This window comes from Myotis daubentonii, chromosome 14, assembly GCF_963259705.1.
Source record: "Myotis daubentonii chromosome 14, mMyoDau2.1, whole genome shotgun sequence".
NCBI lineage: Eukaryota > Metazoa > Chordata > Mammalia > Chiroptera > Vespertilionidae > Myotis > Myotis daubentonii.
Window position 1 is genome coordinate 6,683,670 of NC_081853.1, and position 19,439 is coordinate 6,703,108.

General features: G+C 39.7%; 1 protein-coding gene and 1 pseudogene across 4 annotated transcripts; one reads left to right on the top strand and one right to left on the bottom strand.

Annotated features, from left to right (window-relative positions):
- Positions 1-3,145: 3,145 nt before the first annotated feature.
- Positions 3,146-3,557, top strand: LOC132215322 (U1 small nuclear ribonucleoprotein C-like; annotated as a pseudogene).
- A 3,235-nt stretch (positions 3,558-6,792) lies between these two features.
- Positions 6,793-18,573, bottom strand: KBTBD8 (kelch repeat and BTB domain containing 8). Of its 4 annotated transcripts, none has more exons than XM_059663025.1 (4): positions 18,470-18,573; positions 17,631-17,841; positions 12,991-14,105; positions 6,793-10,115 (listed from the first exon to the last, which is right to left on the bottom strand). In XM_059663025.1, the coding sequence occupies exons 1-4, from the start codon at positions 18,483-18,485 to the stop codon at positions 9,652-9,654; spliced, it is 1,806 nt and encodes a 601-aa protein (XP_059519008.1). In that variant the 5' UTR covers positions 18,486-18,573; the 3' UTR covers positions 6,793-9,651. The 4 variants fall into 4 exon arrangements, with proteins under 4 accessions (XP_059519008.1, XP_059519006.1, XP_059519007.1 ...); XM_059663023.1 differs by having other exon boundaries at positions 12,949-14,105; XM_059663024.1 differs by having other exon boundaries at positions 18,359-18,482.
- Positions 18,574-19,439: the final 866 nt, after the last annotated feature.

Sequence of the window (19,439 nt, forward strand, 5' to 3'; positions counted from 1 at the left end):
GGGAGCCACCATCTCAGAGGAACCACTCCCTCTGTGTGGGCTTTACCTACAGCAAGCCTACTCGACTCTCATGGTGAAGGGCTCAGAGTGCCTCGGGGGGGGGGGGGGGGCTGGTAATAATTGTGAAATATGCCCAGAGCCTGTTGCATCACAAAGGTCTACTGTCCAGGAGAAAATACTTTGACAGAACTTGATAAATGGCTGGAAGAAGAGCTAGCCTTCCTGTCTCACCTAAAAGGAAAAGGAAGAAACAGTCAATAGGGGTCAAGTGTCAAGAAAATGAGTTAGAAATGCTACAGCGAGGAGGGGAGATGGGGCAAAGGGAGAAAAGCTATTCCGCTGGAGCTATGTCTGTGAGTCACAGGCCCTGACACAGGCCCACAGAAACACTGAGACTTAATCAGAACACTGACAGTGCGCTACCTCACTCATACCAACCAGCGTAATGTCAATGTAAAAACACTCAAACCGGTAAAGAGCTTTTGTGAGTTTATTTGAGCCAAAGTGTGGAGAATTGCCGGAAGCAGAAACTCAATGGACTGGGAGAATGCTCCGGAGAATGGCGGTTTTTCACCTTGTTTTATACATTACAATCAAAGGAGGAGACATAAGTGGGTCACATGAAATCCACTGGCGATAGATTAGGGAGGCTGGAGAAAGCAAAGTAGGGGGTGACCTCTGGGATTGGATAAAAGGTAAAATGATAGACACATACTTCTTTTACTTAGGTGGGTGCAGAATAGTTAACAGTCAACGATTAACATGACAACAATAACAATGAAGGAATTTACGGTCTCTGTCCTGGCGCCCAGGTACATACGGTTGCACCCCGAGGGATCCGGAAAAAGGGAAGTTACAAGTTACCCAGACATTTCAGAGGTACTAGTATGTTACCTTAGATGCAAAAAGACAATCGGCTCAGTTAAGGTAAAGATTGACCTTGTCAATGAAGATACGGGCCTAGGACATGACTACCCACCATAACTGCTTTTAGTTAAAGTTTAATTTCAGACCATCCTTTGTAGTTACTTTAAGTCTTTGAATTTGCTAAACTGTCACGCAGGCCTTCCCTGAGCTTGTCAGGTTAGCATGTAGCCCCTTTCGTCCATAATACCAATAGGGCTGACGTAAGATTACGATAGCTGAAGAAGCTGTAAGACACAGCCTCAGAGTCTCTGAGTACTTAGAGAAGCCCAAAGGAAAGAGGGGAGAAAAAACAAGGGTGCTAGAGAAGTCTGACACCTCTGGTACCAATAAGCACAGCCATCAGTAAATATAGCCCAAACTCCTAGCCATGTTAACATCACTCCTCACACGGAGGGTCTACTCACCTCAGTTCTTAGATGCACCATTTCTGGTGTTCAAAAAAAGTTATGGCACTCTAAAAGGCAAGGGAAACATAGTCTGAAGAGAAAAGTCAAGCATCAGAATAAGACTCAGATATGTCAGAGATCTTGGAATTGTCTGAGTGGGAATTTTAAACTAATCCTGATTAACATGTAAGGGCTCTAATGGAAAGGGCAGACAAATGGAAGAACAGATGGGTGATTAAGCAGAGAGATAGAAATTCTAAGAAAGAATCAAAAGGAAATACTAGAAGTCAAAAATACAGTAAAAGAAATGAAAAATGTCTTCAATGGACTCATCAGTAGCCTAGACACGCCTGAGGAAAGAATTCATGAATTTTAATATATGTCAGTAGAAACTTTGAAAACTGATATGAAAAGAGAAAAATATAATGAAAACAATGGGACAAAATATCCAAGAACTGTGGAAAATTACAAAAGATTTAACATATACAGGAGAAAAAAAGAGAGAGAGAAGGAAGCAGAAGAAATATTTGAATAACAATGACTGATAATTTTTTGAAATTAATGACAGACACCAAACTGCAGACATAGGAAGCTCGGAGAACACCAAGCAGTATAAATAACAACAAACTTTACATAGGCATATCATATTTGAGCTGAAGAAAACCAAAGAGAAAAAGAAAATAAAAAAATAAGCCTTACAAAGGAGCAAGCATAAGAATTACATCATACTTCTCTGTAGAAGCTATGCAAACAAAAAGAAAGTGGAATAAAATATTTAAAAGGTTTAAATAAAAGCCCCACCAACTTAGAATTCCAGATCCAGTAAAATTATCCTTAAAAATGAAGCAGAAATCTGAAGGAATTCATCACTGCAGACCTACCCTGTAAGCAAGGTTAAACGAAGTTCTCCAGAAACTGGCAAAATGATATAGGTCAGCAACTTAGAGCTACATAAAGAAATAAACAGTGTCAGAAAAGGCAAAAGATGACGGCAAAACAAAATATTTTAATTTTTGTATTAATTGATCTAACAGCGGTTCTCAACCTGTGGGTCGCGAACAGTGAAAATACATCCTGCATATCAGATATTTACATTATGATTATTAACAGTAGCAAAATTACAGCTATGAAGTAGCAACAAAAATAATTTTATGGTTGGGGGTCACCACAACATGAGGAACTGTATTGAAGAGTCGCGGCATTAGGAAGGAAAGGCTTTAAAAATAGTCAAAATATATTGAGTGGTTAGAGCATAAGGATAAGTGAAATGAGTAATAATGTCATAAAGCAAGGGTCCTCAAACTACGGCCCGTGGGCCACATGCAAATACAAATATTGTATTTGTTCCCATTTTGTTTTTGTTTGTTTGTTTGTTTTAATATATTTTATTGATTTTTTTACAGAGAGGAAGGGAGAGAGATAGAGAGTCAGAAACATTGATGAGAGAGAAACATTGATCAGCTGCCTCCTGCACATCCCCCACCCCGGGGATGTGCCCGCAACCCAGGTACATGCCCTTGACCGGAATCAAACCTGGGACCTTTCAGTCCGCAGGCCGACGCTCTATCCACTGAGCCAAACCCGTTTTGTTTTTTTTATTTCAAAATAAGATATGTGCAGTGTGCATAGGAATTTGTTCATAGTTTTTTTTTTAAACAATAGTCCGGCCCTCCAACGGTCTGAAGGACAGTAAACTGGCCCCCTGTTTAAAAAGTTTGAGGACCCCTGTCATAAGGGATGAAAAGAAAGGATTGGGAACTCTGTTGTAAGATACCTGCACTGCACATGAAGGTGACCTTAGTTTAAAGTATATATATTGTAGGCAGAACAAAATGCCCGAGTTTTATTGTGATGACTACAATACATACCTCACTTGTGACTCTCGATCTATGAGAAAGACACACTGCAGTGGTCAGAAACAAAGAGAATGTAAAAGGCTACTATCAGAAATGGATGGACGAGCAGGCTCAGAGCTTGATTGACAAAACAACTGTAGCAAGGAAAGATACCTTCTACTCCATTCCCCTCTCCTCCTGCAGGAGCACTGATCCCACCTCCCCCAGTTTTCTGGGTCCTCCTCACCCTGGTATAATGCCAGCACTCCAGGGGGTGGGGGGTGGGGCTCCCATGATGCCAATGACTGCCCCTCCTCCTCCTGGAATGAGGCTGCACATGCCAATGACGAAACCTCCCACCCGCCCCATGAAGGTGCCCACTGGCCCCGGAATGACTCGACCAGGCTGATAGGGAGGGAGAAGCCTCTTTCTACAGGTTTTGCTTATGAGGAGAATGTATGGACCAGCGTGGTATAGCCTACTACACACCTTGGCCAATGGTATAGTCTGTTGTTCCTAAGCTACAAGCCTCTGCAGCGATGTAACTTAACAAAACAATATCAGGTTAAATCAAGCATAAGAGAAAATAATAAAACCCAGAGACAAGGTAACCATGAGATTCACGAGGCTGCTGCTGGTATAATGGCATACTGTTTTACAGCAAACCTTTTTTATAAGTAAAAAGAGTACATTCTAAAATAAAAATACTAGTATAAGTATAGCAAATGTATAAGCCAGTAACATAATCTTTTCTCATTATCAAGTATTAAGTACTGTACATTATTGTGTGTACTATACTTTTATATGTCTGGCATCACGGGCTTACACCAGCATCACCACAAACATGTGAGTGATATGTTGTGCTGTGATATTAAATGGCTCTGTCACTAGGTGGTAGGAATTGTTTTAAGCTCCATTATAATCTTACTAGAGGCCCAGCCTGCACTCTCAGCCCGGCCTGCACCCTTTTGCAGTCTGGGAGCCCTCAGGGGATGTCCGACAGTCGAACATCCTTAGCGCGTTCATGGAGGTGGGAGAGGCTCCCACCACCGCTGCTGCACTCGCCAGCCATGAGCCTGGCTTCTGGCTGAGTGGCTCTCCCCTCTGTGGGAACACACTGACCACCAGGGAGCAGCTCCTGCGTTGAGCATCTGCCCCCTGGTGGTCAGTGCATGTCATGGTGACTCATCATTCTGCCATTTTGTTGACTTGCATATTAGCCTTTTATTATATAGGATGGGAATACCATTGTATAAGCGGCCCATTGTTGACTGAAAAGTTATTATGTGGTGCATGACTACACTCTAGTATTTCACAAGCCTTTTCTTTTTGTTTCTCTTCAACTTATTTGAGGGACAGAACTCATAATTAGCATGATGGTGGGGTGTAAGTGGATCAACAAAGAGAAAGTATTTTCCTACCTCATCTACTCCCTCATTGAGAATTAATCAGTTAAACTACAGTAGATATCCATATATATAAAAGCCCAAGTGTCCGTCCGACCATCCTACCGGTAGCTATGACACGCACTGACCAGGGGGCAGGCGCTCAACGCAGAAGCTGCCATGACACGCACTGGCCATTTAAAAAGAAACAGCACCACACACCTGGCACCGACAAGCCAACACTCGGCTTCCCCCAAGTGGGACACAGGCCCCGCCACCACCCTAGAGCGACACCCACCAAATCGCAGCCAATGCTGCGAAGACCCCATGGAGCAAAATGTGGCCCACAGCTCAGTCCAGCCAGGAAACGGTGGTTGTGAGTGCTGAGTAATGATGTCACATAGCAACGCCCAGCTTCCTCTCCCTAGCTAGCCACTAGCCTCCTTGGAGCTTCTTCAGCCCAGGAACACGACTTGCTTTATAGCCAGGTGCAAACATTTTACACTTTAACCAAATGTCTGTAAAGCATTTTCACGTGCCTCATCTCAGTTGATCCTCACAGAAGTCCTGGAGTAGATAGACTGGTAGAATCCCATTTTCTTTTCATTAGCCCGAAAGTGGAGATTTAGAAAGTTTAGAAACTTGACTCAACTGAAAAGAAGTAAAAAATGGTGGAACTTGAAAATGACTTCAGGTTTTCTCACTGTGCAGAATATAGTCAAACACTGCTACAGTTAAGTATTTAACCCTTTGTTCTCCCTGTGTGATCTACATAATAATTGGCATCATGTTGATATTTACTGCTGTGTTACTGACAATTACCTGAAAGAGAAGTTGAGATGCTTCACTGGGCTAGAAAAAATTTAGCTAAATCAGAAAGCAGGTCTAATTAAACAAGTTTATTCTATATCTATAAAAGGCTATGTTGACTCACACTTGTGCGTTACATATAGAGCTCTCGCTGGCGCCAATAGCATGTGTGTGTTTCCATCTGTCATTGTCAATCGTAAATTTGACACTTCTATTACAGAGAAAGGGTGAATAACGATAAAGTATTTCTTCTAATTAATTTCCTTTCAATGTGCATGAATCCATATACCGGGACACTAGTTTTAAATAATAGTGTAGGAGAAAAGTTGGGACTCAAAAAAAGTAATCATTAAACACAAGATACAACATATCTACCTTTCCTGTCAATTTTGTTTGGAACTAATGTAGCATGTAGGAACTAGGTTAAGGTGGAAGTGAAAATCCTGATTCTTATCCCAGGTGAGCCCCTTTGGCAATTCACTTGGTCTTTGTGTTTCCTGTCCGATAAAATAGATACTACCAATCCTACCATTTTTCAGGTTGCTTTAAGACTTATCTGAAAATTCATTTCTCTTATAAACATTTGTTGACTGCCTCGTATACAGTAGGCATTGATCGGAGGTACATAATGAATAAAACCAATTCCTAGTCTGCATGGAGCTTCCACCTCCGTGGGGGAAGATATATGAAAAAGAAAGCAATGAAAAACAGGTGGTATGGGTGGGGGGTTGAGTCTGAAGAAAGGTGGTTTTTTTACATCAAGTGGTCAGGGAAGCCTCTATGGAATTTCAATAGGCTTGAATAAAGGAAATGAGTTGGAAAGGCTTGGCATGTTGGAGGAACAGCAGTGTGACCTGGTGGAATGGCAATGAGGTCCAAGAGGTGGGGCTGGAGGTGTAAATCATGTAAGAAAAGAGTCCGGCTCTCATACAAAGGCAAATGGGAAGCCATTGGAAGGGTTTGAGAAGGAACATAACTGATTTACAGTTCAACAGGGTCACTCTGGCTACTGTGTGGAGAACAGAATAGCTGACTGGGGGTCAAAGGTGACAAAGGGAGACTAGCGAACGTATTCAGGCATATAAGGCAGGCTAGTTTAGGCTACTGTGACAGTGTGCAAGTGGTAACTGATCAGAATCTGGGTATATTTTAAAGGAAGAGGCAATAGGCTTTTCTCATGGATTGGATATGAAATGTAAGAGAGAGGAGTGGAATAATAAGAGGTTAGGCCAGAACAAATGGAACAAAGGGGTTACCAATATAAGTAAGCTTGCTTTAGAATTTAAAGAGCATTCTATAATGTGATATTAACTAGCTCATTTTGCACCAGAAGCCAAATATTTGATAGATTAAAATCTCATTTTAGTCTACCATGACATAAGGTATTTCCTGATTTTCACCAAATATTCATTCTGCAAATTCATTAATCAGAGGTCAGTTTACAATGGAAGTTTTCAATCAGAAAAAAAGTTTTATTATAAGAAACAATGCCATCATGTAAAAATGCAAAAAACTGTGCAATTTTGGCAAAATGTTTAAAAATATCTACACATTTGCCCCCAAAGGACTACAGTACTTACTACATACCTGAGCACTGAACATTGAATGACATTTAAACTGCTTCACACAGGGAATCTGATTCCTTGAGGATCACTTCCACTTTTTTTCATGCACCAATGAGATGAGCTTGATCTTATGCATCAACTTTGCAGGATAACAGAAAACAAAGGTGGGAAACTAAAAAATACAATTAAAACTTTCCTATAATATAGTTATACCAAGTCCAGTTTTTAATGTCTAAAAAATATATAGGAAAGTGCTACATATGTTCTTCAAATGTAAAAACAAAGTTAAAGTGGGACGGGCATATTTTAGACCTTTATTTTATTTAATTCTTCGGTCCCATTGTGCATTTTACTTATATTCTTAACATACTATGCAAATGTACCTTCACTATCTAAACATATATTCACACATATTACTCATCTTAGTTTTCTTAGTCATCTTCGTTTCATATCCAAATCATTTAAAAAGTGGCAAAGTATCCTAGTTATATAACTTAAACAAATAGTTATTCATACAAAATTCAACATATATTCTATTTTCGTAGCAAATTCTAAACCTTGGCTTTGACACACTATACTTAGATCACACTCCCAACATAAATTTTTATAGTAAAAGGATCAACTGTTGTGCAGATCAACAGAAAAAAAATCTATTGTGGGACCACAGCATGTTGTACTCCTATTGGTCACACGGCACATGTAAATTACTAACTCAGCGTTCTATGTCATATTTTCAAGTAACGTATTTTTCCTAAATAAATAGAGAAGATTGTCAAAAAGCATCAGGAAATCTTAGCTACTCAACAAAGCTTTCAAAATAAATTACATGAACATCTCTTGCAAAAGTTAATTACTTCTGTTTTTTTCTTCTCCTTTGCACTGCAACACTTTAAAGATGCTTGAAAAAACTCACAGAAATAGTCCCCAAACAGCATAAAGATGAAGGAAAAACTGGGAAGAAAAAAAGGTTATTGGTTGACAAAGTTTATAAAGAGATTATATATACATTCTCAAGGCCAGTAAGAAAAAGAACCACATATCTAGCTTCACAAGGCTAGATTTTAAAATGTTAATTCTATAAATCCTGTCTACTTTGAATTCTTCTTCAGAAAACATTTCCTACAGTAGAGGTCTAAGTTTGGAAAGTTTCTGAAAAACGAGGTATGTGATGCAAAGAGGCAATGTTTTAAAATTGTTTCACAGTATCACATCACAATTTGTACAAGAGTTTCTAATACAAACCATGCCAATTTGTTTTCTTTAAGAAAATCAAAATATTCTAGTTGATGACAGACTCTGCACTATACCTGTATCCTTTACTGATTATTCTAGGCATAGTAAAAAATAAGTTACTGATCCAAATATCTACCTAAGGTATTATGAATGAGTTGGTTTGTCCTTTATGTGAATATTCCTAACTGATTGTTAGAAATTCATCTGTTAAATATGAAACATGATTTAGTACCTATAATGCTATGGTCCTATTCACTCACTCTTTTCCTTCTCAATCACCTTCAGCTAGAGCAAAGTTTTCAATGTAAAAATATTTATCACTGTTAAGTGCAAAAATTAAAAAGAAAATGAGGTTTTAATTGTCACATGTAACTTAAAAGCCATTAAATTCAACCACTGCAGGAGTTTTGTTTCTGTAAAACAGAATTTTAAAAGTAGGTATAAAACTTCACATTATGCTCTGTGCAGAACAGAAATAAGTTACCTTTCATTGTACCGATTAAGACTAGACAAGTAGAGGATGGAAAAGGAGGTCAGGTAACAAAATGGCCTGTGTTAGTGCAAACTATGTTCAATCTTCTCACTATTCTAAGACTGAGTTAGACCAATAACTGGCCATATCTTGCTATCATGTAAGTAGAGAATCTTGTGAAATCACAAGAATTCAACAGTAAAGTATGATGGCCATAGAACTCGTACCAACTTGAAAGGTAGGCATAGGCTCAGACAATTGAAATCTATCTAGCTAAACACACGAATGAACTTATCATGCTAGCACCAGCCACCTGTGAATGTGAACCCTTCTCAGGATTTTTTAAATAAGACAGTGTTAGCACGTGAAAAAGTTATCAACAGAAAACAGCTACTTTAAAACTTCAGCTTAATTTAAAGCTGTATGGGAAATAATATTATGAAATAATTAGACTGAAAGTTCTTTCTGAGATGATTTGTTTTTCCCTTCGATTTACTCTAATAACAGAACACATTTAAATCTCAGTACACTTGAAAGCTGTACATATATATGTGTGTGTGTATATATATATATATATATATATATTAAAAATGAGAATCTAAGTTTAGTGCTTCTCTGTGTTGGAGAGGTCACAGCTAAAGTCCTAGTGATATTGCCTCAGAGTTTTACCCGTATTTAAAATAAAAGTCACATCACACACTATTTTGGATGACTCTAACCAATAATACCTAATTGCTCTTATAAGACTGCATAGTTATTAATTCATCTGGTATCTCAGAGACTATCACAAAATTCTAGAATGAAAATGATTGTTTTTATACCAGAAAAAGAAAGCTGATAATTGCACTTTGTTACCTTTTGCTACTGAAATGAAAACATCATAAAGATGAAAAGACATCCCTCCCTACACTGTAATCTTTCAGAGCACTCACTCCGTGCACAAACCCTCAGCTTTCTTAAATACTGACAGCACTTCTTATACCATTGACAGATTAAGTTTCCTCAAGCAGTAGATGTCAGTGAGCTAAGGCCGGCTACTCAAAGTACTTTCTGAAGACACTGAGGATAGAGTTTAGCAACAGCACATTCAAAATGCCGGCCAAGGTCCCAGAGCCGATCTGGGGTCTCATATACTTTCATCCACTGGTCAGTGATGTCATCATATTGATAAAGAGAATTTTTTCTGCTGGTTCTGAAGACATGTTCCTCAACGGTCACTTGAGTAGCTCGAACAAATAAATGAAGTTTATTCTGGAAAAGTACCAGTTTAAGGTATGGATTGATGGATTCATCACATGGAAAGTCCTTCTTACGAGTCCATTTATTTAGCTCAATGTCATAGGCTTCTACAGTAAACATGCGTTGATGATTTCCACAGGTTCCAGCTATGTAGTAGATAGAGTCTTTGTATACAGCTGCTAAGCCCTGGATTCTAGGCACAGTCATAGGGGTTAAAAAACCCCAGTAGTCTTTTTGAGGCTCATAGAAGAGGAAAAATTCTCCTAAAAAAAAAAGAAAAAGAGAAAACAAGATTATGTACATTTACATGTCTCTTTTTGGTTGTATGTTGAAGACTAAAAAACAATTTTTCAAATATTTCACTTTCTAAAATATTGCTTTTATAATCTCCAGAGATACATTATATATAAAATAGCCTAAAACTTCTTTGTTCCATGGCACAAGATAACACAGAATATTATAGTCAGCCTGAATTGGGAGTGTTCACAATGGGGAGAGGTGAGGAGTGATTTTGGCTTGATGGCAGAACAATAGTTAAGACCCTGGTTTGGACCTGGCCAAATAGCAAAGGTTAGAGTGTTGTCCCCATACACCAAGGTTGTGGGTTCAATCTCTGGTCAGGGCACATACAAGAAGCAACCAATGAATGCAGAAATGAGTGGAACAACAAATCAGTGTTTCTCTCTCTCTCTCTCTTTCTCTCTCTCACCCTCCCTACCGCTCCCTGCTCCCTTTCCTCTCTTCCTTCCTCTTTCTAAAATCAATAAATAAAAACTTTGAAAAGAGATCAGCTAAAAAACTAAAAAAAAAAAAAAAAAAAAAGACCTTGTTTCCATTGATTCTATCCAATTATATATTTCAGAAAACTTATTTTAAGCCAGTTCTACATAAGCATTATTACTAACTCGAGGCCTGTGCAAGAGCAGGCCTTCCTTCCCCGGCTGCCAGCACTGGCTTCCCTCGCAGCCTCGGCTTCATCCAAAAGGACGTCTGGTCTAATTAGCATATTATGCTTTGATCATTATAGATGGTTAGCCAGTGAGGTCAAAGTATATATACAGCTTGATCAAGAATAAGCCACTATAAATTTATTTGCTCATTATTTATTTAATTAGAAGATAGTACATGAAATTGTTCAGATTTGTGTCTATGGTGCACTTATGTGTTCCTTTTAATATCGCCATAATGCAAAGACAAATATTCAAGAGGTGAAAACATGCTTTACATGATAGAAAACACACACATAGTTTATAGAGGTGACTTTGAGTCTGTTTCAATTCTATTTTAACAGTAAAAGGGTGTGCTGAGTCAGACTGCTAATATTAAAATGTCTGAAAGAATTCAACTAGTGAAGACTTGTAAGAGTTTAGCTAATTATAACATTTCTATAAAATCCTCGATATAAAAATCTGAACCCTTTATGAACAGATTAAATACCTACATAAGCTTCTGACTACTCGTGTCAAGTTTATTTATATAAAGAGGCTTTGTTTAGATTAGAAATACCTACTTCTAAATTGAGTTTCTCCTTGAAAACTGTTTTGAACTAGGTTTACTCTGAGCTACAAATTTAACTGTCTGCTTAATAGTGATGCTGTAATTTCAATTTTTCTTAAAATAGCTTGTTAAACTCCCTGCCTTCACTTGCACATCACCTGCCCTTAAATAATGAACTTCTAACAGGATTCTTAGTAAAGAATATAGGAATTAAAACTTTCTAACGTGTACTACCCCTCTACAAATTTCTTATGGAAAGCAAAGATGATACATAAAAGAAAGTTGACTTTTACAATCAAAAATCCACTTTAATAAATTAAAAGCAATGATAGGCAGTTAAGAAAATCCTCAGAGCCTCAGATTCCTCTTTAATAAAATATAATCTTGGATCAAACAATGTTCATTCCAGCTCTGAAATTCTATTAATTCAATGCTACTTTGCTTTAGTATTTATATTAATATACAACCTTTGCCTTCCAATTGAGTGTCTTACAATTAATTCTATATTCATCAACTAACTGGTTAGCCAGGAAGACCAAAATACATGTAAAGAGAGCTTCATCATATTGGATGCTACAACCTATACAACCACACTCAATAGATTATACATCCATTCTTATATTCCAGTTTTCGGCAAGACGAACAAACCTTAATCATGCCTGTGTTTCTCAACTAAAATAAGGCACTAGAGAGCACTACTCCTGGAGAATTAACTTTTACTGAACTTTAAATATATAAGTTCAAGCTTTGCTAGGAAAATTTAAGTCAAATAAAGGATTAGAGCAAAGAACAGAACTTAAAGAAAACAAGAGGATAAGAACTAAAAACTCATGTGTATCTACAAAAAAGTTGCCCCTTTTTTCTTGTTTTATTAAAGTCATAAGTACAGAAAACATTCATATGTAAGCAATTAAGAAACACAGAAGAGAGATAAGGATGACGGTATTATTGACATTGCATTCAACATTCAAACAACTAAAATGTGTAAATCCAAACATAAGGAAAACATTAGTAATCTCAAATCAGAACCTTGGAACAAATTTCTTAGTTATTCTCACCTAGTCTCTTTTTCTGCTTCTCCTATATCATTTAAAATCTTTTAAAAAGCTACATATATTGAATATTCCCTCTTATTTATAATGTTAAAGGTAAGAAAAAGGTGACATCTCAAAGTTTCCAGTGGAAAAAAAAAACTGAAAACAACGTATCAGGGAAGGTAAAATAAACTGCACTGAAATTAAAATTGGAAGGCTATAATTTAAAACTTTGTAGCCTTTGCAATCATAAAGCTTATACAAAATTCTTGGGTGATTGATTACTATATCCTTAGTTAATGCTTTGTTCTTTCTCTTCTAAACTAATCTTTAAGTTCCATAGGAAAAATAGTTGCTACATCTCCTGATTATATATTATTGAAGAGCAAAAAAAGGCCATGTATCAACCTTGCTTTCTTGTTTCAAGTCTTAAAAACAGCTCTTAGAAATAGTCCTCCAAAAATACTAAACTACTACTTATTAAAGAATGCTTTCAAAAATACTTATTCCACATGATGTCGAAACACAACAAGAACATAAGTAAAACACAATTTGACAACTTTACCTGCTACCCTTTCATGAAGAACTAAGCCACTTAGGCACCTACCCTGTAAAACATAGATCTTCTCTTTGTATTCCACAGCATTATGGAACTCCATCGCAACAGGCATTGCGCAAACAGTTGTCCAACAATTTTCTCTGCTGTCATAGCACTCCACAGATTTTAGTGAGTTTCTCCCATCACCTTCATAAACACGCCCTCCAATGGCATACATCTTACCACAGCAATATACCAGCTTGCAGCCTATTCTGGCTCGCAGCAAGGATGGTTTGGATAGCCACCTATTGGTGGAATGGTCATACATCCAGAAATCATTTTCTGCCTTATGATCAATGGATACTTCGCTGCTGCTTGGCCGGTATCCTCCTGCGATGTAAATGTCATTATCTGGTGATATAAGAATCCCAACTTCTCTTAGATCATTTGGTGGCTTGCATAATTTAAACACTCTTCCTGTGACTATATCTAGACAAGGCACTGTTTGCTTCTTTCCTGAGTGTTTGTGGGCAGCATCAAAACATATGATCATTTCAGATGCAGTCATTCCAAGTCTTTGTGTACAGCCATTAGTATGGGATGGTCCCTTCTCTACATAGCTTTTGGCTATAGCCTGTGCAAACTGAGGTGGAATTTTCTCTATAAAGGTATCTTCCATTAGAGGAAAACGTATGCATTTGGCAAAAATTTCTGGAAGGTGCACTTCTCTTTCATTCTGTTCATATTCAAACCACCTTACAATGCTTTCATAAACATGCTCTTCTCGGTCCACATTTAAATCATCACTGTCTAGTATACTTATAAGTTGGTCTTTTGTCAATTGGAGAAACTCCTGTTCTTTGGTGACACACAGAAACTTTTTACGAATGTATTCTTTTGATCGATATCCGAGTTCCTGATGACCATAATGATCGGCAAAGATGAAGACCCCAATAGAATTTTGTGGGTCCAAATGACTGATCATATACTTAGCACACTGGTCTTGGATGGAAGGAATCTGGAAGATGCTAGCTGCAGTAAACAAGGCTTGAACGTTGGCCTCTGTCAGAACAACTCTGGAGGTGTAGGCATACTTCAACACTAACTCCATTGATTCAGCTTCAACACCGACTATTCGAACTTCTTTTTGAGAACTTTCTGTAAGGCCACTAGTGAACATGGATCTACGAAGGAAAAAATACTTAATATTATATGTGCTCTATAAATAAAAATTATGGTGGCAAATATTTAGCAGTATAAATTTACCACAGACATAACCCTTGAAACTGAAAAATATTTCCTAATGTGTTTACTGATATTCTGAATGGGGATTAAAGTTGCTCATCTAGCAGAAAAATGTAGTCTGACTAATCTCGAAAAATCTTACTGGGATCAGTCCACTCTATGCCAGCTCTGAGACAAAATATTCCAGGACACCTTCTATTCCTTAGAGCTCTTACCCAGGATTCTGGTCAAGTTGCATTAGGAACTTGAGATCTTAAATCCCCAGGCCAGTCAGAAAGTTTAACACTTATAACTTATAGGGTGTTAATGTGATACATTAGCATATAGAGACTGTCTAGCAAAACTTCTCATGTCCCAGGGGAAATTTACAAGGCAACTCATGCCCAAAATATATCTTTAAAATTTTCATCTTAGAAAAACAAATCACTCTTCATAAGTTCTTATTTTCTACCTACTTGTATTTAAAACTATCTTGTGCATGCTTCCTTATTCATAATAAGGAATATACAGAGCATGACTTACCCTTGGACATTTTGAAAACCTTTTCTTAAAAAAATATAAGTAATATTCTCATAGTTGCCACATTTTACCTATTATATCTGTGTGTGAATAAAGATTATGGTATGCTGATAATAATGTCTACTTCCAAAGGGAATGTAGGAATTAACTGATTCTTGGAGATAATGGTTTTTAAACCCAAAACTTTTGCCTTTGAGGCCGAGCTTTTTGTTTTGTTTTTTTATATATCTGTGCACTTATGGGCCTTTCTTGGCCTAAACATTAAATAGCCAAAGCTTGGCTCTTTGAGTATTAGTTATTTACAAACATTATTGGTATTTTTTTTCTTCCTTTAAGGTTTATTTCAAAGCTGCTCTTAAAATTAAAATATAAAAATCAAATCCAAAGCTCTTTTAAAAGCCTTTTCAAAAAGGGACTGCGTGCCCTAGAATGCTGACTAGATGTCTATTGAAAAAAACTGACCTAACATTGGTGATCAAGTTAACTATACAGACCCATTCACCTCCCATTTTATTTTCAAGTGTCATGCTAAGGAAAATATTCTTAAATAGGAGGATTTCCAGTCCTTTGGGTCTCCATCAAATGAATTTAAAAATGCAATCTGAGAAATCCTGGAGGTATACAAGGTATCACAAGGACCCAGCTTGCCGCCTGGGTTAACCATCTTTGAGTCCTATTTTTACTTCTACAATGTAAATGTTAAGTTTAATATCACACAGGTTTTTTTTTGATGACTGAAAACTAGATGTTCCCATGTATGAGCTGGTTTTCAATTCAGGTGCTGAAAAACTCAGCGACACAGTTACCAATTAAAGAGAAAAATAACGCCCTTCATTAGGCACAGATGAGCTCCCAAAGGAGCGCACTGGTCCAAGGCCTTTATCACGGGAACCACTGCTGACCTGACAGGCGGGTCTCCCAACAGGAGCGCTCCTCGGTTCTAACAGGTGCTTTACGTAAACTCTGTGTAAAGCAAAAGCACTTCAGTCACACAAAACCCTGAGCAGCAAAGCCTTTGTAATAATAGAATTTTAATTCTGAGAAGTCACTGGGATCATGAAACAGCCATGCCAGATTCCAAGCTATTCTAATGCTTCCACCAGTGATGCAAGACTTAGAAACCATTAAGTATGACTTTCCAGATTTCACCGCAACTGCACTGTGCCAAGAAACTTCTGTACAAAAACGACAAGCAAGAGAAAAAAAACCTAATCCTTAAGTGTTCTAGCCAAATATCTTCATTTGAATTCAGAGATCTAATTTCTTAGAAATTAAGAAAATGTATTATAGCATACTTCTTTTAAAGTGATTTGTCTAGGTCTTCAAAACTAATTTTAATTAAGTATGACATTCAATGATATAGGACAGTATAACATTTCAGTAAGGCACAGACATTTTCACTTTGAAGTTCAATGTTTTGTTTTGTTTTTAACTATTTAAATCTTATGTAATAAAAATTTCTGAAGGGCAACTTTAAAGAGGACCCACACTCTTAAAAGCCATACAGAGACTAAGAAGCCTGGCTCTGGAATCAAATCCAACCTCTGCCACTTCCTAGACGATTTAGACAGGCCACTTAACCTGCACCCTCACCTCAGTTTTATCAAATGTAGATTGGGAATAACAACTATGCAGAGACAGAGTTTTAAACATGATATAAAGCAATATATGCAAAGTAAGCTTAGCCCAGAGCTTGATAAGTATTTAATTATGACATATATTTCAATATTTTTATGCATAAATACCCTAACCATATCTAATGGTACTCCGGATAAGTGAATCTCACCAGTAGTTTCCATAACCAACCCAAACTTCATAATTTTTGTGTGTGTCTTTTTTTTTTCCTTTCCAGCTCACTGCCTCGTGACAGTTAATACTTAATAGTCCAATGACCTACCCAAGCAAGTCTAAATAGTTACATCACAAGCATGAGGGGGAAGTGACTATATTTAACTGTGTTCTGAGAAACAGGAACCATACACTACCATGTGGAACACTACACTGCTATATGCCCTATAAAGGTAAGCACCTTCAAAGGAAAGAGTGTGGCTGAGAAAATTACTTCCTGTTCATTCATGCACATTATTGAACATTGAATGGATTTTTAAAAAAAAAAGCATTTGAAACAAAAGAACTTAAACTCAAGCAGGAAGCTGCCTTTATCACTGATCTTTTCTTAGAATATGAAATTATATTTTAGACTCCAGTTTTAAAATTTAACTTTTCAAAGTTTTATACAAAGATGGATATAAATGAAAATGAGAACTTAGCTTTGAAATGCTTCGAAATCTTAGAAATAATTATTTGGGGCATAAGGTACACAGAAAACTGTATTTCACTTATTTTTATTTCACTGCTTATATCCCCAAGGCAGTAAAACAATCTATTAATAGTAGTTTCTTTTCAAAAGAACAGGCTATTATGTTTTAAACTCTAAAAGAGTTACATGCACTAAAGGAATATGCAACATGGATAAACGTTTGGAACGAATTCTAGACGGACACTGCCCAATACCATTTCCAGGGATGGAAATGCTGTATCGGGCTGTGCAGGTGGCAGCCACTGCCTCCAGGTGGCTACTGAGCACTATTTAAAGTGGACAGTGTGCCTGACGAACTGAAGTGTTTAATTGTGTTTGATTTTAAATAAAGTTTCGATGCCACATGTGGCTAATGGCTGCCATACTGGGCAGCACAATTCTAGATTTTCTGGTCATTTACCTGAAACAAACAAACAGAAACATACTAACTTAAAACAAACAAACACCTGCATTCTAGAAGAATCCCACAAGTCAAAAACAAGAAAGAAAAAGAAGAAAATAGGGACTGTTATCCTTTTCCAGGAAACAACCTCCTGGGTGTCATTTCCGTGCAGCGCGTCCATATGGTATCAGCGGCCGGTGCGGGAGGGGGCGGTGGGCGGGGCGGGCCCCTCCGCCTTCATACCTGAAGTAGGGGCTGATGGCAGCGAGGACGTTTCTATGGCAGGAAAATGCTTTCCCGCGATCCACTTCCACTACAATGTCTGTCAGCTGGCCTTCCTCGTACATGGTTCTGAGCTGCTTAAGAACACTGCACGCGTGAGCGGGGTCCACGGCTTCGCCGGCGGCGTCTGCGGACGGCGTCCCGGGCGGAGGCGGGGAAGGCTTATTTCCATCTAGGAGAGAAAGCGGACAACGACGGGAGTTCGCGGCCGCGGGCGGCGGCGTGGGGGGGGGGGGGGTGGGTGTGTGTGTGTGTGTGTGTGTGTGTGTGTGTGTGTGTGTGTGTGTGTGTGTGTGTGACTGTGCGTTCGCCGGCTTGGCGTGTTTTATTCCCGCACGGAAACACATGTGTGCACACATGTCCACCACCCAACGGGGCCGCGAGGCTGCCCCCGAGCGAGGCGAGCTGCGAGGCGGGTTCCCGCGCCCGCCCGCGCGCCTCGGAGCCCGGCGAGCCCGCAGCCCGCGCTCGCGGAGGGGCCGCGCGGACCGAACGGCCGGACCGTCCCGGCCGAGCGCCGCGGGCACGAGCCTCCCGAGGGACGCGCGAGGGACGGCGGCCGCCAGGACCGCTTCAACCGCCTCCCGAGAGGTCGGACCGGCGTCGGGTACCCGGCCTCCCCATCCTCGTCCGACCGCACCGCCCACCGCCCTCCTCGCCATCCATCTCCTCCCCTCATCCCTCTTCACCTCTCCATCTTTCTCTCCGGCCCCGCATCGCCACCTGCACAGTTCCCAGCCCGAGCCTGGCCCCGGCCCGCCTCCCCCGCAACACACCTCCCTAGCCACGATACGACCCACCTGCCGACGCGGCCATTTCTCCACGGGGCCCCGCTCCAGCTATTTAAAGAGGAAATGTCATTTCGCTTCTCTTGCTCCCGGGTTCCGGCTCTTCTATGCTTCCCCTAGCCAATGGGGTGGCCTATGCATCCGGCTCCGCCCCTCGCTTCCGAATTCCGGGCGTTGATTGGTGAGAACACGCGCAAGGCGCCTCGGGAAATGTAGTTTTATTGCCCCCGTTCCCGCGTGGTCCGGGTCGGGTGGAGACCAAAGCCGGGGATTCCTATTGGTCGGTTCTGGAGGAGGTGGAGAGCGGAGAGGCAGCCAGCCTGTGTCCTTGGGGCGCGCAGTGCCTGCCAGGAGAGGTAGTCCTCCAGCCGAGAGAGCTGTCATTCTGAGGGGCTGGGGCAGGGGAAGCTCTTAAAGGGCAAATTTCCCCATTTTAGGCCTCTCCCAGGGCCCCAGCTCATTTTTTGTTTTTTAATCTTGTTCTTCATTCCCTAAACCTCCTGCCAATGACTAGCTTCCGGTATGAAAGCAGGCTGTGAAACCAGAAAAATTGGGAAATGGACAAGAGCGATGTTGTCCAAAAGATGCGAAGGAAATCTGACACCTCACCCTGCAGAAAAATATCAGGAGGCCCCAAAGCAACCCACCTCCGATGAGTCACCTGTGACACCCGATTGAAACAGCATCTCCTTGGCCCAGGGCGCTGGTTTCATCAGATTCGCTTGGTTACCAGGCTGCTTGGGATCCTAACTTCCACTCACACCGTGCTTTCCTGGGACACCCAGAGAACACCTGTTCCACCTAAAGAGCACGTGGAAGAGTTAGGATACTAGGTGGGATTTCCTTTGAAGAAATATTGGAGCCAGGGAGGATTTCTGAATATGGGGCCTTAGAGGGGACCCTGTAATTCTTGAGTACTTAGCTTCCTCACGTGCATTGGGAATAACACTTCCTCTTCTTTCTGCTTCCTAGGCTGCAAGCT